Source organism: Polyodon spathula, chromosome 14, assembly GCF_017654505.1.
Source record: "Polyodon spathula isolate WHYD16114869_AA chromosome 14, ASM1765450v1, whole genome shotgun sequence".
Taxonomy (NCBI): Eukaryota; Metazoa; Chordata; class Actinopteri; order Acipenseriformes; family Polyodontidae; genus Polyodon; species Polyodon spathula.
In genome coordinates this window covers 24,336,700-24,360,461 of record NC_054547.1, presented here as the reverse complement: position 1 = coordinate 24,360,461, position 23,762 = coordinate 24,336,700, and the positions used below count along the sequence as shown (strand labels likewise).

General features: G+C 39.4%; 1 protein-coding gene across 28 annotated transcripts in view; it reads right to left on the bottom strand.

The window, feature by feature from the left end:
* Positions 1-23,762, bottom strand: part of LOC121326822 (kinesin-like protein KIF1A) — a 160,454-nt gene that overhangs the window by 96,083 nt on the left and 40,609 nt on the right. For 14 of the 28 annotated variants that reach the window (XM_041270347.1, XM_041270351.1, XM_041270353.1 and 11 more), the window contains exons 13-26: positions 22,495-22,637; positions 21,852-21,890; positions 19,616-19,815; positions 16,839-16,918; positions 16,120-16,195; positions 10,189-10,268; positions 9,790-9,896; positions 7,873-7,956; positions 7,321-7,501; positions 6,483-6,555; positions 3,873-3,966; positions 2,810-2,958; positions 1,177-1,355; positions 495-632 (exon numbers count right to left, since the gene is read on the bottom strand). In XM_041270347.1, the coding sequence (XP_041126281.1) occupies positions 495-632; positions 1,177-1,355; positions 2,810-2,958; positions 3,873-3,966; positions 6,483-6,555; positions 7,321-7,501; positions 7,873-7,956; positions 9,790-9,896; positions 10,189-10,268; positions 16,120-16,195; positions 16,839-16,918; positions 19,616-19,815; positions 21,852-21,890; positions 22,495-22,637 (1,623 nt within the window). The remainder of the gene's footprint in view (positions 1-494; positions 633-1,176; positions 1,356-2,809; positions 2,959-3,872; positions 3,967-6,482; positions 6,556-7,320; positions 7,502-7,872; positions 7,957-9,789; positions 9,897-10,188; positions 10,269-16,119; positions 16,196-16,838; positions 16,919-19,615; positions 19,816-21,851; positions 21,891-22,494; positions 22,638-23,762) is intronic. The other 14 variants (XM_041270359.1, XM_041270360.1, XM_041270362.1 and 11 more) reach the window with 3 other exon arrangements.

Here is a 23,762-nt window from a genome sequence, read left to right as displayed (position 1 = left end):
TAGGTGAACACAGCAGAACCTGACCAGTAGGAAATCAGACAAGTACAATTCCAGCATTTTATCTTTGGATTTGTACAGCTCTCATCTTTGAGAATCTTTAGCTTACTTAATTCATCCAAAGCTTTCTGCCAAGTGTCAAGAAAATAGACTGAATTACCTGATTCCTAAAAGTGATACACATTATATTACTATTGGTTTTGTAGTGTTCTTACCAATAAGGTTCTTGAGTTCAAATGTGATAAACTTTGAGGAGTCTTGTAATTGTAAGTATGAATGTATTTGTGTATCATGTCTGCATAAACTATTGAAACATCGGCACTGTGTCTCGCTACAATGTGACTCATCCCCTCAGCCTCTGCTTTTATTTATCACACTGTGTGTCTGTCTGTCTCTATACTGCACTGTTCCTTTCTGTCTGTCTGTCGGTGTGTCTCTATCCTGTCTTGTCTTTCTCACTCTGGGTCAGCTTGCTTTGCAGGGATGCTGTGACTCACCTGCCCACCAGGCGGAACCATGGGAAGCGATCGTAAAAAGGGTCTCCGCCAGTCATGACACTGTCACAGTCGTCAATAGCACTGCTGGGCACCTCTGCTGCGCGATCGTACATCTCCCGCATCAGATCCACCCTCTGTCTGCACAGGGAAACATGCACAGCTAAGTACAAAGACATTTCAAGTATTTCTGTCAGCCTCTCCAATAAAAAATAAAACAAAAAAACCCTGAATTCCTGCCTAAAGGATGGCCTCCATTCTTTCTGTCATTTAGTTTTTTCACCCGTTGAACCTCAGCAGTGGATCTTACCATGGAGGCAAGGGCTACCAGTTAATTTTAATGTGCCAGATTTACTTTTTTCAGTCCTTTGGAAACAGCTCTGAAACGGGTGCATTTTCTAAATATCCCTTGGTGTCAAAGTGAAATGTTATATTCTTCAACAATAGTCCTGGGTATAAGCAGTCTAGTTAAATAGACCTGCATATGTAATACACATAGACTGGATGATTTTTTCTACAAATGAGTGATATCAGACAACCATTTTTTTTTTGCACAGTTTTTTAATGCAATGCTCTATAATTTTAAGGGTAAAAAGGTAGAAGCATCATACAAGATGAGACAAACAAGCAGGCTTGGAAAGATAGATAGACAATGGACAGATTCCCTATTCCAGACTGAGGATACCTGAGTTTCTCAAGCGTCCAGTAGTGGGTGGCCCCATTCTTCTGGTCCTGCACCTCCACAGCCACAATGGTGCGTGGGAAGGGACGCTTTTCCCGGTCCTTGGCAGCATCAGGGGGCAGTAGATCAGTGGATAGAGGGGAGTACAGGGTGTCCGTCAGCAGAACGAACTGGAATTGAACCTGCAGGACAGGGAGGGCACACAGCTTGGCATCTTGACATGCAGGAAGCATGGATGGCAGGTCTTTGTTGATTGAAGTAACAATGTAGTGTCATAATGACTGAATTCATTCTGAAGGTATCTTACGGTCTTAGACCAGATTTCATTAGAAAACTAATTTCACTAATGCTACCAATAAAGGTAAACGCTACCAATAAAGGTAAACGGACCTGTCATTGCAACCTTGTCCTCAACAGATTATCACCCTGGGAGACGGTAAGACTACTCTATTGGTAATAGAAGGGAGTCAGTCCTTCTGTGGCAAGGCGATTGCCTTGCACATGGGGAAATTAGTGCTGGTAATTAATATGGGGAAAGAGGTTTATTTTGTGCGCTTTTTGGAGTTGTGTGTGATTAAATTATTGTTTACAGACAGTCACTCGATTGAGACTTGTTGCCTGCCAGGCTTAGTTGAGGGGAAGGGCAGCGAGTGATTGGCTGTGCTGGTCCTCAATCAGCAGGAGGGCAGTCCTAGACCGGGATCGCTCTGGGAGACAGCACCGCCATGCTACAGAGGGGAGATGCATATACTCAGGAGGAGAGCCTCCGCCCTGCAGGAACGACAGCTACGCAACCCTGAAACTGCAACATGGTACTTGTGAAGGCAATGTCCAGCCAAGGCCGTATGAAGCAGCAGGAGTCGTTGTATGAATACCAGCTCATAAGTAGGTTAGTTTAGGGGATAGTGATCCCAAGTAATGTATAGAGGGTAGTGGAGCAGGTTCCTGGAACAGGACGCCTCATTTAGTAAAGCTAGCGCTCACTCTGTGTGGCACCTTTTATTTGTAGTTTTTGTACTGTGTTATTTTGCCTTTTGTACAACCCGCTGTATGTGTCTTCTGTGCGCTACCATCGTTGGTAGCATCACATGACCCATTTGTTTACTTTCTGTTCTTTTGTGTTAATAAATCTTGCACGCCTGAGCGGCGTTTCAACACCAAATCTCAAATAACCGCTGATGTGTAATGCACATCAGCGGTTACCCACAAACGTGACAGGAGCATTCTAACGTTTGGTCCCCTTTGACGTAAGAAGTCTATTTTAATTATCTAAACTTTTTAAATCCATGTAAATCCCACTGATTTATTCACCACCTTATTACATCACTAAAGACAGAAAATACCTTGTCTATACATTTTATGTTGGCATGATTAAGAAGGTCAGATCTTTGAAACAGACTCCAAAGTTGGATAGATCCAAAACAATAGCAGTTTGACAGTGCATTAAAAGTGACAACGAGGCCAATATCCTCATGAATATTTTTTTTTAATTCTATTCCATTAGAATATCACTTGCTTCCCACAATTGATAACCATGGCTTACCATTGATAGTTTTATGGTTACCATTAGAATAAGTCTATTAGGGAGGGTTTGCTCCACGGTAGTCAGGGATGGCTTGGCTGAACCTTTCCTCACCTTCTTCTTGAGCTCCACACTGATGGCGTTGGCCTCTTTCAGGAAGATGGCATTCCCCCACAGCAGGTCTCTCAGCGACGTGAACTGGTAGCATTTCCACTTCCGGAAGGCCCACAGAGCCTGGTCCAGCTCTCGCTCAGTCCATTGCACTGGGGAAGCACAGGAGACTGAAGCACACTGCACTGAGCACACAACAGTACACAGAGCCTGATCCAGCTCTCACTCAGTCCATTGCACTGGGGAAGCACAGGAGACTGTAGCACACTGCACTGTGCACACGACAGTACACAGAGCCTGATCCAGCTCTTGCTCAGTCCATTGCACTGGGGAAGCACAGGAGACTGAAGCACACTGCACTGAGCACACCAGAGCCTGGTCCAGCTCTCGCTCAGTCCATTGCACTGGGGAAGCACAGGAGACTGAAGCACACTGCACTGAGCACACAACAGTACACAGAGCCTGATCCAGCTCTCACTCAGTCCATTGCACTGGGGAAGCACAGGAGACTGTAGCACACTGCACTGTGCACACGACAGTACACAGAGCCTGATCCAGCTCTTGCTCAGTCCATTGCACTGGGGAAGCACAGGAGACTGAAGCACACTGCACTGAGCACACGACAGTACACAGTCTCTGCTCCAGCTCTTGCTCAGTCCATTGTACTGAGGATGCAGAGTGAATGGCACTGCACAACAGTACACAATAGAAGTGCAATGCTGCATTTAACACTTTCTAATTCTGAGAAGCAGAGAAGTTCTGTGTGGCATACGGAGAAGCAGACATCCAGGTGACTCCATCTGTCAACAGTAGAATACACTTAATTTTCCCCAGCCTAAAGCATGGTTGTGAGTGACCACGCAATAGCAATGTAAATATACACTACAGTCATGGTATTTTACTTATTATGATGCATACGATGGTCTTGATGGGATACTTTGTATCATGTGTAATATGATAGAATTAAGGCTGAACTACTAGAAAATACACACACCCTATTACAAACCCTTTTAAAAACACATTTATGTGGCTCACTGTTAAATCAAGACAGCTGCTGCACGCTCACCTTCTTCCTCCAGCTCCTCCTCCTCCTCTGTGGTTTCTGGGTAATAGCGGGAGTCCACCTGCTTCTGCAGAGCCTCCAACTTACTCTCATATTCCTAGGCAATAAAATAACAGGGCTGTGTCACTGTGTCACAAGGCAAAAGGTGGTCCTATCAAAGCAAGTGCGCTCAGAGCTGCTTGTTAAATTAAAGGACCCATCTCATCAATAGTGAAAACATGTTTAAAAAGAGGTAATCACAGCAAAGCACAGAATGGTGCTTATATAATATATATATATATCACTGCTCGTTTCCATGTCCGACGGCCTCCGCGGTATTATACCATATATATATATATATATATATATATATATATATATATATATATATATATACTGAGTGTACAAAACATTAGGAACACCTGCTCTTTCCATGAAATAGACTGACGAGGTGAATCCAGGTGAAAGCTAATATATATTAGCGGTTGACAGGGGTAGAAAATCTAGACCCAGGTACCAGCTGTGAAAAATACCCAGAAAATGACAATTGGTCAAAATAACAAAAAAGATGCAGTGTTGTCAGACCTCAAATAATGCAAAGAAAATAAGTTCATATTCATTTTTAAACAACACAATACTAATGTTTTAACTTAGGAAGAGTTCAGAAATCAATATTTGGTGGAATAACCCTGATTTTCAAGCACAGCTTTCATGCGTCTTGGCATGCTCTCCACCAGTCTTTCACATTGATGTTGGGTGACTTTATGCCACTCCTGGTGCAAAAATTCAAGCAGCTCGGCTTTGTTTGATGGCTTGTAACCATCCATCTTCCTCTTGATCACATTCCAGAGGTTTTCAATGGGGTTCAGGTCTGGAGATTGGGCTGGCGATGACAGGGTCTTGATCTGGTGGTCCTCCATCCACACCTTGATTGACCTGGCTGTGTGGCACGGAGCATTGTCCTGCTGGAAAAACCATTCCTCAGAGTTGTCAGAGCAGAAGGAAGCAAGTTTTCTTCCAGAACAACCTTGTACTTGGCTTGATTCATGCGTCCTTCACAAAGACAAATCTGCCCGATTCCAGCCTTGCTGAAGCACCGCCAGATCATCACCGATCCTCCACCACATTTCACAGTGGGTGCGAGACACTGTGGCTTGTAGGCCTCTCCAGGTCTCCGTCTAACCTTTAGATTTAAAACTGGACTCATCTGGGGGTGCTTCAGTAAGGCTGGAATCGGGCAGATTTGTCTTTGTGAAGGACGCATAAATCAAGCCAAGTACAAGGTTGTTCTGGAAGAAAACTTGCTTCCTTCTGCTGTGACAATGTTCCCCAACTCTGAGGATTGGTTTTTCCAGCAGGACAATGCTTCATGCCACACATCCAGGTCAATCAAGGTGTGGATGGAGGACCACCAGATCAAGACCCTGTCATGGCCAGCCCAATCTCCAGACATGAACCCCACTGAAAACCTCTGGAATGTGATCAAGAGGAAGATGGATAGTCACAAGCCATCAAACAAATCCGAGCTGCTTGAATTTTTGCGCCAGGAGTGGCATAAAGTCACCCAACATCAATGTGAAAGACTGGTGAAGAGCATGCCAAGACGCATGAAAGCTGTGCTTGAAAATCAGGGTTATTCCACCAAATATTGATTTCTGAACTCTTCCTAAGTTAAAACATTAGTATTGTGTTGTTTAAAAATGAATATGAACTTATTTTCTTTGCATTATTCGAGGTCTGACAACACTGCATCTTTTTTGTTATTGTGACCAGTTGTCATTTTCTGCAAATAAATGCTCTAAATGACAATATTTTTATTTGGAATTTGGGAGAAATGCTGTCAGTAGTTTATAGAATAAAACAAAAATGTTCATTTTACCCAAACACATACCTTTAAATAGTAAAACCAGAGAAACTGATAATTTTGCAGTGGTCTCTTAATTTTTTCCAGAGCTGTATATATATATATATATATATATATATATATATATATATATATATATATATATATATATATATATATATATAATAAATGACCAAATATTCTTTGGGTTATACACATGAAAAGCAGAATATAATTAGGGGAGACTAATTAAACGAACTTCTACTGCTGAAGGTTGTGCAAAGCAGTGGGGCTTCTAAGGTGGAACACTGCAGAGGTATGTAGGCTAGGAGGGAGGGATCTTCTAAGGTTATACTTTTTTAATTCATATAAAAACATCAACAGTCATCAAACACACCATTGAACACACATCTGGTTTGCAAAACAAAAGTAAATTAAGAAATTCAAATGTACTGAGGAAATACCACCCTATGTTTCTAAGATGGGTCTATTATTTCCACTGGCTCTATATTTACCTATGTACCTTGGGCATGTCTGGTTTCAGTCACAGAATATGACATAATCGCAGCTATATTGGTATTATGTGTCTCTGTTTCAAAGCATTGGTATTACATCAGGGAGCCTCCTACCCTCCTTAATTAACAAAAATGAGATGAACCACCCTCCTCCAACATGTTTGTGTTGTTTTAGTTTGCTTACAGCATCCTATAGTAGCTAGCCAAGGAATGAAGAAGCAGAGATGATACACTATTTTTACATCACAGACTAGAAGAGCATTCTCAGCTACCCACCAGCCTCTGCTGCTCCAGGAGGTTGTTTGCTTCCTCTCGCTCCCGTCGGTACTGATCCTCCAACTCCTGTAGCCTAGAGAACAATCAGTACGTGAGTAACAAAGAACTCGCTACAGAAAAAGTGAATGCCAGTGGAGAATATATATTTGAATGTATCTAGGCTGTATGTTAGAGAAAATGTATTTGACAATGACCATTATGAAACCCAAATCAAGAGAATCATAAAATACAGCTGTGTACCAGACATGTGGTTTATATCATTGACACTGAGTTCAGAACAAATGTGTAAATAGAAACTTTTTTTTTTTTGCAGGACTCCAGCTGTAATGGTATCTTAGAATATACTGTAGCTGTATCAGATAGGAAGTCACTGAAATGCTCCCTCTCTTGATATCTAGCCGATCCAGGAGGTAGATGAAATCAAAAAATAAGGTGAATGCGTTCTGAGAAGCTGCAACAATTGCATGGATTTCTAGTTTGAAGTTTCCCTTACGCCACATCAGACCACACAATTTATGCAATATTCTAAAGCAACAGAACCCGAAGAAGAGGGCTTTACCATCTGGTAATGCCTGCCTTGCACAGTTAAATGTTAGGGCATTTAACATAATGAAAAGGACACACATATCCCATGGTATGGTAAAATCTCAGTAAAATAAGTTAATACAAAGCATCCAAGCTTGTTGACTGGCAGGTATTCATAAAAATATCTGATCAGGTTTACAAGCTTTCATGCTCATGTCTGAAGTGCACCATCCCCATGTGAGCATTGCTGCCCCTGCTCTGTGTCTACTGCACCATCCCCATGTTAGCATTGCTGCCCCTGCTCTGTGCCTACCGCTGTTCCATCTCCTGCTTCATGTCAATGCCCTGTTTGTCGAGCAGCTCGCGCTGTGCAAAGGCCCAATCGACAGGCTCAACAGGGGTCTCGGCACAGGGGGTGCGTTCCCGCTCCTGTCTCGCCTGCTCTGGATGGTTGAACCGGAACACGTGGCTCTTCCCCAGGATGATGCGGTTTCCTGGGGAGTCAAAAGACAAAGAATGAGTTCCCAACACCCCTTGTAATTGAAGGAGAAAACATTCTACTCTATCTATCTATCTATCTATCTATCTATCTATCTATCTATCTATCTATCTATCTATCTGAATTGATTTCATGATAATATCTGTTTTATAAATATTGATTGTGTGTATTCTATTTAATTGTTAAATAAAGTTTTTTCAAAAAGTAAAAAAAAGTATCTATCTATCTATCTATCTATCTATCTATCTATCTATCTATCTATTTACCATATATACTGTAATAACGATGGAAAACTTAAAGAGAAAACTATCCTCTGAATCACTTATTAAAGCAGCCATTGCACATATCCACAGAAGACAGACTCACCTGATCGGAGGATAGTAGGCTCAGAAACTTTCTTCCCGTTAACATAGGTCTCTGCTCCTTCACATGGCTCCAAGATAACTGAAACTACACCAAGACAGATGAAAGGTAAACTTGAATGCTTCAAAGAATAAATGAGCAGATACAACCTGTTTGATAAAAGAACATTTTCGGCAGCATATCCTTATAGTTATCAGAATATACTGATACAAAGCAGTTGTTGATTCAGTTTACAAGCCATACACCTTTATAACAGTGCAGAACTGTGTATTTCAGATATTAATGAGGAAGCCTCTACTGTATGTTCTGTTGTTATTCCATCAAAACCACCCTCAAAAGAATAGTACTGTGAACTTCATTAGACAAAAAAAAATACTGCGTTAAAACAATCCATTATACTTTACTTCATCCTAATTATAGTAGTGGTTTTCTATATAGTGTATATGTAAAAACTTCAGTGCAAAATACATTGGCACTAAACATTATTCAGTTACTGTACATTTCAAAATCTGTAGTTCTATGTATTGTGGTTTGGTTCAAGCTTAGTTAAGCTTATTAATGTTTCTTCTGCAGCTGTTTACTTCAGAGTATTCTGTCTCTATCAGCAGAAGAAATCATATTTACAGTACACACAATAGGCGAGAGAAATATAGTTGTGTACAGTTGTGAATCAAATACTACGACATCTTGTTTTTGTTAATTAATTAAGAGTGACTAATTATTATTTTTGTTTATTTTTCCACAATTTAAAATGTCCAATTGTGTTTTTTCTCCTCACCGCAGCGAGTCCCCACACAGCATGGACGTTTTGAGGGTGTATGAGTATCCTCTGATCTCACAAGCCTAAAACCAGAATCACTTTTACGCCGAGCAATCCAGAACAGAGGTGGCCAGGCTACCGATCTCTGAAGTCAGAAATCAGCCCTGCTTTTTATCCACTCTGAATATCCTTGGTGTCTGGCCAGTAGGGTTCGCTGTTATGCGATGAGGAGAATAAGTCCCTGCCGGTTTCCCATGCCTACCCCTTGAGCGTTGGAGCCAATGTGCTGCCCCCTTTGGAGTCCCCAGCAAAAGCTAAAACATCTTAAATAGTCTGTCTTTATCACATCCAGAAATGAAAAAGTCACATGACCACAATATGAGTGCCATATTAAGTCAGAGGTGGCTAGGTAACATATACCGACATTTATTAATTTGTTTCCCTTACATACATAGGGATTTTCACAAATAAACAAATTCATTTAAAAATGCAATATGTTTGTTAATACAGTACTCACAGGATACTCTTACAGAGAGAGAAACAAATCTAAAGCAGCAATATTTTATTAAGGAACAGTATTCAGCCCAAAAGCTCCTAAAAGCTCTCTCATGCTCTGATGGAAAAATAACATATTTGTTTTACACCTAAAGCTGTACCACACGATAACTGTTGTATACTGTGATGTGCCCGAGGTACCGCAAGTTTACCGTGGTACAGGGGAAGCTTTGCATGGAACCCACTGTAGTTTTAAATCATTCATTACTTTCAACACTCAAAGAGGAGGCTGTGTGGTCCAGTGGTTAAAGAAAAAGGGCTTGTAACCACGTGGTCCCTGGTTCAAATCCTAGCTCGCTCACTGTGTAAAACCTCCTTGTGCTGTCTTTCAAGTGAGAATTTGTTGTAAGTCACTCTGCAGCTGATGTATAATTCACACATCCTAGACTCTGTTAGTTGACTTAGATAAAGGCGTCTGCTAATAAAATAAACTTTAAAAAAATCAAAAGATTAAAATAAACCTTAGATATAAAAATAATGCCACTGTAATAACATTTAAGTATTCCTGACTAAGAATAGATTTAAAAGTACAGTGGGTTCTGTGGAAAGCTGTATACTGTTGTTAGATTTCTGTGTTTATATGGAGATACTGATCAGAGCCTTACCCTCTCCCAGTGGGCAGGTTGTGCTGGTGAACGTGCCGTGCTCATCCTTGATGAAGTGTCCACTCAGCACAATATCCTGTCTGCTGGCAGCATCCTCACGGCCCACCCTGTCCGAAGAGAGATACAGGTATGATTAACAATACAAGAAGCTGCTTAACAGAACAGGAAGCCTAATTACAATAATGGCCTGATATTATCCCTCAGAAAATGTGGCATGCTGCAATATTTTTTAAATAATAATTCTTGTCAAAGAAGTAAAAAGTGGGTAAAACTCCCTGTGTTTATAAGAAAACAAAACCCATTTTAGTCACCATACTGTTACATTAGATTAACCAATACACTATTAAAGGAATACATAGTTAGCTTTGGCCCAGTTTCAGTGACAAGATATCTCCTTACCTGGTGATTCCATCTTTAATGTAGTACAAAAGACATTCTGACATCAAAGGATCTTCATTCAGGTTCACAAGGTGAGGGGTCTGAAAAAGATGTGTGCATTTAAACTGATTCTGATCTTCTGATTCAGACTGGTATGGGAGCAGCAAAGAACAGAGCTGCTACCACATAAAACTGATGCATTGGCACTGATCTCAATCCTCAACGGGAGCACGGTCAGGGCTTGAGCCCTCCAGATTCCGTTTTGGGAATCTCTTGTTTGTCACTTTTCTTATTCTCATATATTCTTGTAAGTATCTGTAGTTCTGTAACCTGAAACTCAAGATGATGAGTTAAAGAATATAGCATCACAGCAAAAAAAAAAAAAAAAAAAAACAAAAAAAAAACATGCATTTCAAAACAGCATGCATAAGAAGACCTTGAGTGAAGACAGCAAAGTGTTCTCTGAAAAGGGTCTGCCCCAGGAATGTATGATACTTCATAATGATCAAGAACTTTTTATAAGCTAAATGCAATATATACAGTACCTGTAGAAAGTCTACACCCCCTTGAACTTTTTTCACATTTTGTTGTATCAGTGCCTCAGAGTTTCATGCATTTAAATGAGGATTTTTTTCTGCTTATCTACACACCATACTCCACACTGTTAAGGGGAAAAAAGTTTTTATTGAGAAAAAATGTTATATTAAAAATACAAAACTGTAAGATCATAATTGGATAAGTCTCCACCCCCCTGAGTTAATACTTGGTGGAAGCACCTCTGGCAGCAATGATAGCTGTGAGTCTGTTGGGATAGGTTTCTACCGACATTGCACACCTAGAAGTGGCAATATTTGACCATTCATCTTTACAAAACTGTTCAAGCTCTGTCAAGTTCCTTGGGGAGCGTTGATGGACAGCGATCTTCAAGTCATGCCATAAATTTTCGGTTGGATTTAGGTCAGCACTCTGACTGGGCCACTAAAGGACATTTACCTTTTTGTTCCTTAGCCACTCCTGTGTAGCTTTGGCTGTGTGCTTTGAGTTGTTATCATGCTGAAAGGTGAACTTCTGTCCCAGTTTCAGCTTTCTTGCAGAGGGCAGCAGGTTTTCCTCAAGGGCTTCTCTGTACTTTGCTCCATTTATTTTCCCTTCTATCCTGACAAGTGCCCCAGTCCCTGCCGAAGAGAAACATCCCCATAACATGATGTTGCCACCACCATGCTTCACGTTAGGGATGGTGTTCTTTGGGTGATGCGCTGTGTTGGGTTTGCACCAAACATAACGCTTTGCATTTAGGCCAAAAAAGTTCAATTTTTATTTCATCAGGCCACAAAACTTTTTGTATACTTCAAACGGGATTGGGATATTTTTGTCACGTGCACACTTTGGCCAGTCTTGGCCATAAAAGTCTGTAGCTCTTGCAAAGTTACAATTGGCCTCTTGTTAGCCTCTCTGCTCAGTCTCCTTTTGCTCGGTCATTCAGTCTGGAGGGACGGCAGGGTATTGGTGGTCAGGTTCGTGGGAAGTGGGGGTTTGGCTGCACCCCACATGCCGAGGGAGGGGTGCGGTGGCGGTGCGGCCGCACCGGCAACTTTTCTCGTTAACTTTAGTTTATGAATGAGCATTTGCACAGCCTGCAAAGTCGTGAATCAACGTTTAGACCAATTAGTACTGCCGTGTGCGTGTCGTCATTTAGTGTTTCAACCAGTTTGCACCAAGCATCACTATTCGAGGGCAACATTCACTGTTACAACCTATCAGCACCGAGCACTGTCATTCGAAGACAGCGTTTACTTACAAATGTGTCCTGACCTAGCAGCTGGTTTCGCTACGATAACTGTGTGTTTAACAATGTGGGATGGCAAAACATTGAAAATGAATCTCTGTAACTCCCAGAACCACATGTAAACAGTCGAGAATAAAGGATATTTAACTGTTAACGTGTGGCAATATATATCTCAATAAACAAATCATAACCTTCCTGCGTTTCTTTTTAGTTATAAGAACCAGTCCACGTTGTGTATGCCACTTATTTAAATTAAATTAAACCAAATAAATCATACTCTAAACTGTATTTGTAGTGGTGCTGTCTTCTCTGTCGTGTTCCCTTTTATAACTGACTGCAGCAGCCCATGACCAGCGAGGCACGATCATTTCCATTAGTAGGCTCATACTAGTACTGTATTTGGAATTTGAGAATTTTTTTAGTATGAATTCAAGTAGAAAGTGACATTTTATGTTTTCGGTAAGAACTCAGAAGAGACGTTCAATCATTAAGGAAGGTATATTAACAAGGCAAGCTTACAACTGTTTAATGGATGTATAACTGTGTTTCTCGCCAGACGTGACAAACTGCCATTTTCATTTTTAGCTTCCAGTAGAAAATAGTTTTTCCATGACCATTGTTACATTTTGAGTTGAATACTGTGCAATTGACTGGAATGTAATGGGGGAGTTCCAAAATGTAAAAATGAAATGCAATATGTATATAAAAGGAAAGCAGGGAGGGACAAAACTACTAAGAGATAAAACAATTCAAATAAAAACTAAATCGAAATAAATCAATTTACACTGATATTTACTTCAATCTTTCTTTCACTCTAAAGAATTACTGTGCAATGAATGACTTAGCGATACTGTAGCGTGTCTGCCTTTAGTGCTGAGAGTCAATGGTTTGAATCCGGACTGCGGAGAAAATAATAAGATAATTAATACATAAGATAATTAATACTTCAAGTCTTTTCTTTCTTAATTCTACATGTTGCTATTTGTTAAGTATTTTACGAAATCTGCGGTGTGTAGTGTAGTGACTACATCTTCCTCACAGTGAGAGGAAAGCCACCAGTTTTTATTAAGGAATGTAGAGCTACAAAGTATTTGAGCTCGATTTAATCCAGCCCATGGTAAACAATGATAACTACAGCTTTAAAAGGTGATTACAGAGAACATAAATAAATATAAAAATTTACCAACCCTATATTAATAAGTAACAGTTGCTACCAAATGCCAAGCAGTCATGCACTGCCATTAAAATTGTAACTTTGTTTCCCAGAGCGTCTACACAAAGAATGTACAAAAGGCGGAACTTTCCCGATTAGCACTGGTACGTTAGAGACCAGCACAATTTATAATGTGTGAATAGACCTATTAAACGTGTCAAATTGAATGAAAGCATTTTAGTGCCGAAGATTAATGTATTTTATTTGTTTGTTTTTTTTTTTAAAGACATCTAAGGACAGTACATGTGATTTGCAACATAGTTAATACGTTATCTTATTGTCTTATAGACTTTGTGCCGCTGTTTCTTATGAAACTCACTTGGTCTGTGCATATTTTGATGGTGAAATGCACACAAAATTACGATTTTGTTTATATTTAAATATTGCGGTGTTCCCCCTTTCATTTTCAAAATAAACCTAAAAAAAAGCTTAACTCCTCCCCTCCCCCTTTCATTTTCAGCACCCCCAGTTTGAAATTTGTTCCCACGTCTCTGTTGGTGGTGCCATAACCTTCCACTTCTTAATAATCGTTTTGACCATGCTCCAAAGGATATTCAAGGCCTTTGATATTTTTTTTTATACCCATCCCCTGATCTGTGCCTTTCAACAACTTTGTCCCGGAGTTCTTTTGAAAGCTCCTTGGTGCTCATGGTTGAGTCTTTGCTTAGAAATGCACTACCCAGCAGAGGGAACCTACAGGAACTGCTGAATTTATCCTGAAATCACGTGAATCACTACAATTTAACATAGGTGGAGGCCAATTAACTTGGCGTGTGATTTTGAAGGTGATTGGTTACACCTGAGCTAATTTCAGATTGTTATTACAAGGGGGGTGGACACGAAGCTATTTCAGTTTTTATTTTTTATTAATTTTCTATAAATTTCTAGAATATTCTTTTCACTTGGAAGTTGTGGGGTAGGATGTGTAGATAAATGGAAAAAAAAATATATATACTTAAAGCATTTTAATTCCAGGCTATAAGGCAGCAAAATGTGAAACTTTTGAAAGGGGGTGTAGACTTTCTATAGGCACTGTATGTATAAATATGTATGTCTCTGATACAGCTGGGTGTAGTGTCCACTTGTCCCCAATATAGAAACCGGTCTGGCAGCACACTCCTGCAGATCCTTTACATTCTGAACAGTTCAATAAGGTGAACTACTCAGCATCTCATTAAAATCTTTATTGGTATCCATTTGTTTTAAAAAGTGTAGTTCTACCAGCTGTATCAGAGACAATTAGATTTAATGATCTATTCCTTTGTGGTAAGCACCTCGTCACGTTAATGTTTGTGAAAAATGACATTCTAAAAATGTATGTGTATATATATATATATTATATATATATATATATATATATATATATATATATATATATATATATATATATATATATATATATAGACACACACACACACACAAACACACACATGGTTTAGCACGCCATCTAACACCATGTAAGAGTAGTTCCTATTGAGTCAACATCACCTAAATTTACTGAAGCATGTTGTTTCCTTAGCAGTTTCCTAAGCAATACCAGGCCCAGGGTCCAATTGGTGGATTAAGTAAATGACCAATCTGGTAATACTGCCAGTAACTGGGTAATACATTAAAACATGTTCCTATGTCTCAGACAGAAGAGGGCAGAGATAGGAACTCTATGGAAGCTCACTGCAGTCTGATTAACACAAAAGCCATATTTCAGACCCGTTCAAAACCAACCAACCTCATTTGGTGAAAACAACCCAACTGTATCGATAAAAACTGGCTGAGGTTTTCTTGCTGCTGGCTTAAAAATAAACAAAAGTGATTTTAACTTGCTCCAACACAAAAACAAACAAAATGAAAATAAGGTCAAATATACTGTGAGGGATTGGTTAAAGAAAACAAACAAAATGTGAAAAGACAACGTAAATCAACTGGATGGTAAACAAAGAAATTAAATAACGTAACGTGTTTGGGATTAAAACTAAAAGTTGGGTTATAAACAACAACCGTGTTAGATAAGGGAAACCAAAATTAATCAAGTTTGTTTTAAAGTAAATATTATGGGGCAGGAATAATATCTTGGGGCTTTAGAACCTGGGGAGTTAGGAGAGAACACTTCATATTGGGAAAGTTGAAGTTACCAGAAGGCCATCTTGGTAAAGGCCTCCTAAATTGCATAATTTATGGGCTAATGAATGATAATTAAGAAAACACTAATCAGCTGTGAATGACCATGGTGGTGAATAAAAAGGCCACAGTTTGTGTGCTCTGGTAGTTGGGGGTCGCAGACAGAGTTTGGGTGTGGTCGTGGGTGTGGGTGTGGTCATGGGTGTGGATGGGGTCATGGGTGTAGGTGTGGTCGTGGGTATGGGTGTGGTCGTGGGTGTGGGTATGGGTATGGGTATGGGTGTGGGTGTGGGTGTGGGTGTGGGTGTGGGTGCTGGTATGGGTGTGGGTGTGGTCGTGGGTGTGGGTGTGGTGTTTGAACAAAGGAAACGCTGTAAGCTAAAATTAAGAGTTCTTTGGTTGGAGACCGGTAAATGGATTAGCTGTCTGGTGGTTAGTTAGGTCAGTGGGAAAAGTTTAGTTAGAGCTCCGGAGAGGAGTTAAGCTTTTTTTTAGGTTTATTTTGTTTGGAAATAAATAAACACACAGGCCCTGTCCTGTTTCATGGAAAGCAATTGTGTGAGTGCTTTATTTTCCTACAGGATGGGGCTGGTGACTCCAGTGACAAGGGGACAATCCGTCACAATATAGAAAACATTTTTACATAAAAGTATGTACTTGTACATACATAGACACATATATACTTGCATACAAACCACACAATGCTTCAAATTGAATGATTACCACCTGTAAACATGCCCCTGGGATGGAGCTTCTTTTTCCTTATTACACATCTGTTGTGCCTGATTATTAAGTGCAGGCATTATACACGCTACATTCTCAATGTTTGATTCCTAACCTTCTTTGGTGAGAACACGCCCACTGTGCCTCCGTCCTCACGCATGGCCACGCCCATCTCTGCAAGCAGAGCCTCTCTGGGGAAATAAAATAAGAGACCAAATATGCAGACACTTTCTAGCATTGCTTTCTTCACAGTTAAAACTTAATAACTGTGTCAGCAACATACCCCCCCCCATCCCCCCAATAACTGTCAATCAACCATCAGAGTGAATAATGTCCTATAAACATATGGTTGATCATCGTGATCTAACCCATCCACTGTGTGGACATGTAAACATGTAAGTATGACATGCGTAAAGAGGCTCCAGAAAGCACTGTTGAGAAAGTATATGCTGCATATGCCTAATTAAAGGAAGCCACAAAGACCAGAAAAAAGGTGAAAAGCAGCAATGTTGCTGATGCTAAAAAATGTTTGAGAAACTGATTAAAGCCTCAGTGTATTGGTATATGGAAACATCACAACAACAGCTCATCTTTAAACTGCATCTTCTCTGATCATTCAAGACTCACTGGACAGGGGAAAGTCTGTCATTTCTTTTGCATTAAAAGGAACAACATTCAAAATCTATAATGAATAACAAGATTTTGACTATACAGTTTTCTTCAAGTCTAGAAGTAAATTATTTTTTTCCTCCAGGTTTGTTTGTGCTGAATAAAGCAGTGTTCTTCGTTCCTCCACATAGGAAGCACACAGGTCTGTGTTGATGTGATCACTACCTCTCCATCCTGATGGCTTCTGTCCGGCGGAGTTTCTCCTCCCACGTCTCGTTGAGCTCAGCGATGATTTTCTCAGTTTCCTGTCATTAAAGAAGAATATCTTAATTGAATCCTACTGACATCAAAGAGAGAAAATACAGCTGAACCCCAATTGGTGCCAGTCTGGTTTTGGAGAAATGACTTCTTTATACATCAACTGAGCTACAGTGCTTATCTATGTGTCTATTCGTGTGCCATGGTGAATTTAAATGGGCTTTTGCTACTGCCTCTGCCTGTGTCATACCTACATTCTGTGCAGCCAAAGTTCTTAATGATAACCATTTTTTTTCCCAGATCTTTTTGGAACCTGCGTCTATGTTTGAGGTGCTCAGACATGTTAAGGTTGCACTTCGTTGGTCATTTCCCTTGATGGATGAAATTGTCCCCTTCAATTGCTTCTGTCTATCATTAACCAGCTAGCTGCTTCCCCTATTGACTGTGCTTTCAGTGAGTAACATGACCCAGAAGACACTGCTGAGATGAAATGACCCAGGAAGTGCATGTGTAATAGATATTCTAAGAATAAAGTATACAAACAGAGAACTTTCTTCAACCTATCAGAAATCATGACTTACAGTGAAAATATATAATGTATTCAAAACTGCACATCTGAGAAATATGTAGCTAATGGAAGAAGAAAGAAGTTAATGTTTATGGGATTATTTTGTTTGCTACAGTTAATTTAAGCAAACACTGAATTGTTATGCTTTAATGTTTGTTGAATTGTAGGATTACATCATGAAATCTGTCTCATCTTAAAAAAAAAAAAAAAAAAGTTTGTATCAATACCTAGACTGTCGCACATTGTCTGGTTTTATGAAAGCCTTTTGGAACTGAAGTAATGACCTCCATTACATATCCAGCTTCCCAGTGCTTAACTAATTAGTCAGTATGTTAAGAAATACAGGATATGTGCTGAACAGGTGTGTTGACCACCAGTTCATTTCAGTGGCTACATTTTCAGATCTAGTTTCGTAAAACCCTGGTACACAGAAGCATTTTTGGTGAGACTGTGAGACGGCAATTCAAATGTATCAATTGATAAGCATATGGTAATCGATCCCTTGCACACATTGTCTGCATACAAGTAGTGATGTGAAAAACTTTTTAAAAAATCTACTCTGATTCTCTTAATGGCAGATTCACCTACAATAGGTGTAGTTTTATACTCACGTTTGTTCTGAGCACCCACTAGAAATTTAAAAACATTTTTTTTTTCTCCTAAACTCAGTGACTTAGACTGGCAGTTATCATGCTGCGCAAGTATAAATTTGATAAAATTACAAGAATTTAAAATATTTCATTTATTCGGCCAATAATCACGATTATCATGATCATTTACAGACAATAATCAATAGCTGAAAATGTCAATATCATCCAACCCTAGGTTGACTATGTGACTCTAGGACTAAATGATATCCAAAATAATAGTCAGGAATTATTTCATAACAGCAGACTATGCACTTCATACTGCTTTATTTATGAATGCCTTTGTACACTAACCCCACTGAATACCTTATGCAACATGCTCACAGCTACCAATACATACATTGATATAATTTGCTGGGTTTTTTCATTGTTAATTTTCTAATACATAATCATATTCCAGAATTATTTCTTATAAAATGAATTCATCATTAACTTTAAGCACTCAGGGCATTCTATTGTGGTTTGTAGCAGGAACTTACTATGCGTAGTCCCTGCTAAACACTTTGTTGGCAGTTTAATACATCCATCTGCACTGTCAATGAGCAATAAAAAGCGAAACTGCATCCAAAACGTACCTGCAGTCTATCCCAGTTATGACATGATTTTTTTTTTAATGTAGTTTTTTTTAACATTTTTTTTCTAGACGTTTTATTTTTTATTTACCCCATTTCAAGATTTTTTCACTACTGCAATGGCTGTCAAGAAGGGTTTGACCAAAAAACAATGAAGAAACAAAAATTATTTTAACAAGCTGGACTTTGAAATCTAGAAACAGTAAATGGGCGCTGTGCAGAATATGAGCATGTTCGAGAAAATACAAGTCCTTGGCGAATATGAATTCAGTCGAACATCACATCAGTGCCAGGACAAATAAAAAAAATAAACTTGTATGTACAGCGAAAATATAAATAGCGATGAACGTTCTGTCAATTGCTTGTCAATCCTGGCTTTTTTTTTTAAACAAAGCACAATACTATCCCACAATGACCTTTATATATATATAAAAAATTTAGACATCTCCAATTTTTAACCCTGGCTTTCTCCCCAATTTAGCTTGCCCAATTATTATCTGTATTCTCAGCTCACCACTCTGCCGACTCGGGGAACGGAGGCTAGAGCACAAACCCTCTGAACTGTGCTCCTGCCAATCTGTCATTTTTTGCACTGCGGATCCACAGAGAATTGTGCACCATCCCCTAGGAACTCCTGGCCACGGTCACATCACAGTTTGGCTGTGACATAGCCTAGACTTGAACCTGCAATCCCCAGACTATACAGCACATGCTGCATGCCACATGGAGCGCGTTTACTGGATGCGCTACTCGGGAGCCTACTCCACAGTGACCTTTTGATGAAGGACAAGAGCCTACACATTTGAAAAAAACATTGAAACGCATTTCTTTTGGCCATGGCTGGCTCTGGCCCACAGTGGAAGTTAAACATTTGTCAATGTACATTTTTCATATAGGATCCTGTTGCTATGTTTTTTTGTCCAGCCTATACTGTAGTAAGACCTGTCTTTGACTCACCTTGAGCCTCTCAATGGCCTCCTCGCTGCCAGGACTGAACATGATCCGGTCATGGAGGCTATTGATGGATCCCGCCCGACTGGAGAGGGTGGAGAGAGAGGGAGAGGGGCTCATCCCTGTCGTCACATTGGCCACTGTGGAAAGATCACCCCTTTGATTGACAGATTGGTGATTTTTGTTAATCTTGAAATCGGATATGTCTGTCATAAGAAGGAGGGAACCAGGAAGGAAGGATGGGCAGGAGGGGGAAGAAGAGAAAGAAGGGGAGAAGCAGAAGAAACCAGAGTAGAGGAGGAGGAGGAAGGAGAAGAAAAAAAGAAGAAAAAAAACACAGGTGGTTCGAAATGAATCCAAAAAACAAGGCGATAGAGAGATGTTCGCAAAAAAAAGGAAATTAAATTAAGTACCCGTTTAGAGTTTAAAGGAGTCTATTCTTTATAGTCTTAAAAACAGAAACACAAGAGTGAAATTAGACAGATGTCTCGAGGTTAGGTTGCGAGAGGGGGTAAGCCTGCTTGTTAACTCCTCAACAACAAACTATTTTGTAATCAAATTCTACCTGCAAAAAAAAGGTCATTTAAAAAGCCAAGACACAAACAAAACAGCAGCTAGAAGGCTCCACATGCTATGCTCTGTAAAGTGTTAAGCTAGTCAAAACTGGTAATCAAATGCATCCAGTTGTAATAAATATGTGCAGAGTTTATCAAAACCTTGGAATCCAGCAAGAAACTAGCAATTACCCTTCCGCTCACTGTACCTGCCCAGTCTGATGTTCAGTTTAAACCACTAGGCCACTCTACCTTCCAGTTTAACCTGCCTAAAGGTTGTCAGCGTCTTCAGTTTTTACAAGCTGCCTCCCAGTTCTAACCTTTCACTACAGTTCCTCCCATTCCTCTGTCCTAAATTCACTGTTTTTTTTAAATATTAAAATAGCAGTGTTTTAAAACATATGGTGCAAGAATATTCTGTTCGCAATTGATCTTACATGATCTGCAAAAAAAATGGTGGCACTTTTCTGCCATTCAAAGCCTGCTTTCATGTTAGTGTGGAAGCCAGCTAAAGCAAGCACCAGCAAAGGCACACTATCTCTGAGAACACAACCAGAGTATCTCTACAGCATGACAGAGAGTAGCAGGTTTCTGACAGCTTTTAAAGTTGGCCCAGTGCAATAATGAGACTGCTGTACATTGTCTGGTTTTATGAAAGCCTTTTAGAGCTAAAGTAATGTCCTCCATTAGATATCCAGCTTTCCAGTGCTTAACTAATTAGTCGGTATGTTAAGAAATACAGGATATGTATTGTACAGGAATTAATTTAGAAAAAAAATGTGTGCGACCACCAGTTCATTTCAGTGGCTACATTTTCAGATCCAGTGATGTAAACCCCCAGGTACACAGAAGCATTTTTGGTGAGACTATGAGACAGCAATTAAAATGTATCAATTGATAAGCATATGGTAATCGATCCCTTGCACACATTTTTGACTGGTTAAGGAAACAAGGGCCATGTGACAAGGGGTAAACAAGAAGAGTGCTGAGATGTGGCCTGAGAGGTTATGATTGTAGTTAGGGGATTTTATACAAACTAAATCTGCATTTCTACATTTTGGTTGCCACTTCATTGCAGACCTGTGGAACACTTATTTAAATTTTACAATGGTGACGTTTTTACACTTATTTTGCCCACAAGATTGTACATTGAAAGAAGAGATGGATTCCATTACAGGGTCCAAAATATGACTGCAGAATAGCGGTTTTCCAACAGTATCAAATAAATATTTGAGCTAAAATCTGATTCTAGTGTTACATAGCACCTGTATGTCCATTTGTTTTAGATGTGTATACAGTGGATGCTAGTCATGGTGATCTACTCTTTAATATTACTCATAGCTGGAATTTTGATCTTACAGCTGTGGGTTGTTATGAATGTCACTGAAATGCTTGTTGCTAATTCCAGAGCCTAGATTGAGTCTGTGAATTACAGATGAACAATGCTTCTGTGAATTTCTCTGGGCCCTAATTATCTCCAAAATAATAAATGGAAATTAGTTCATAAAACCAGACTATTATTTAATGCACCTTGTAAACTAACCCCACAGGATACCTATATCAATCTATAATATATCTTTCTTAATGTTATTTTATATTTCCCCAACCCATCCCCACCCTCCCCTCATGCTGTAGGGCCCTGCGATGTCCAGTGAAGCTGTAAAGCATTGAGCTATTGAGATACACACATTTCAAACCGGCAGTCTCGCTGCTCTTCCCTGGAAACGCTGGGAGGGAAAGAGACAGAGAAAAAAAACAATCAAACACATTTACATGCACCCCTGCCCCAGATGACTTGTAAACAGATACAAGTGCATCAAGCAAGTATTTTTGTGCATGTATGTGTCTGTGTTGACAGAGTAATGCAGTCAAGCTGTGTGTCTAGGATACTATTTCTGTTGTGATAAGTCTCATTTATGAACTTATGCTTGGACCATACTATGAAATACAATTGATAGGAAGCACACTGTGATGAATAATCAACATGGAAGGAAAGACAATCACTGAATGTGTGTCTATCGTATACATGTGTGGAGCACTGCCTGTGTGCATTTGTGTGTCACTGTCAGTGTGTATATTACAGTTCAAAGAAAAGATGACAATTAAACTGCTAACATAATTTCAGACTACGATTTGCTTATATTAATTTTCAGTAGAATAATTGTGTTTTAACAACAGGTGTTTGTAGTTAATAATAATAAAGTTAACAATAATTGTGGCTGATCTGTGTGTGTGTGTGTGTATAGGGATTAGATGTGCACAATGAAGTGCATGTAAAACAGTGTGCAAAACAAGAAGTCCTCTCTCCCCCTCCCTCCGCCAGTCCCTTACTTGCTATAATGTCTCCCAGTCCTTGTGATAACAGCAGGTCCTTCAGTCTGGACACTTCCTCCTTTAGCTCTCGAACCAGACGGTTGTTGGGGTCCTCGTTAATCACTGCGTTACAGCGGATCTGCTTGGCCCGATCTGCATACCTGTGAGTCAAGGGATGATAGCATTTTAACATACTTACAACTGGAAACACGAAATAAACAAATATGTAGACTAACTAAAATAAAATAAAAAAATTATACCATTAGGGGTGTGCAGAGGACCCATTACTTATACTTTTGGACGTTTCAAATGATTTTTTTTAAAGATAAATAATATGATGAGTTTTAAGTATGAGGGGGTGAGGGGGAATATTTTTCTGTCCACAAGACAAGTGAAATAATTTTTCGGTTTGTTTCTTTTAAAGGTTGTTCAATTGTTTTGAATTATTGAACTACTTACAAGAACTTCAGACCACCAGGTGGTCTCTCTAATGCAACTGTATTATTTTAGTTGAACTAAAATAAGGAAAGGAGGTCTTTGCAGACGTTGCAAACGAAAATAAAATTAACAGCACAAGAAACCTTAATGTGTTAAGATAAAGAAAACCTGTCTTCTTACAAGATGATGTACGAATACTTTGCATTTCAAGATGTATGATAAAACAGATGTATAGTAAAATCTTTGTGTGCAAGAAAATATAGCAGGATAAAGCTTGTAGACACACACGAGGGCTGTTCTTGAAAGACAATGATCCAAAAAGCAAAGAATGCCTGCAATCCAACACAAAAACACCTTTAAATAAACTATACACGAGTAGTTTTTATCTTTGAAAAAAAAATACGCTTCAGCACATGCAGAAACTGAAGGATTAGCCTTGAAAAAGTTATCCAAAACCAACTCAAAAAAGTATGTTTTGATAAATTATATTCATCACTGCCCTATTGGAGCCAGGAGCTCATTCAATGCATTTAAATCCCCCTTTCCACCAAATAACGAATAATAGCAAGATTACCTGTACTCAGAAAAATATCCATACTTGTTACAAATTTTAATTTGTACTTGTTAGTCGGCACACCCCTAAGAACTCAAGTCAGTTTCAAAGCTATTCATATCTGAAATGCAATGCTTCCTCTTCATTTCATGATTTGATAATTGACAAATTCAGTTAATTCAAGGTTAGGCCATGTTGACAGTAGGTTGTGTTTTACACTTTACTATATAAGAACCCTTCCCTACACTCTTTATTGGTGTGTAATTCAAATAAGTTTACATGTCAATAGACAAAC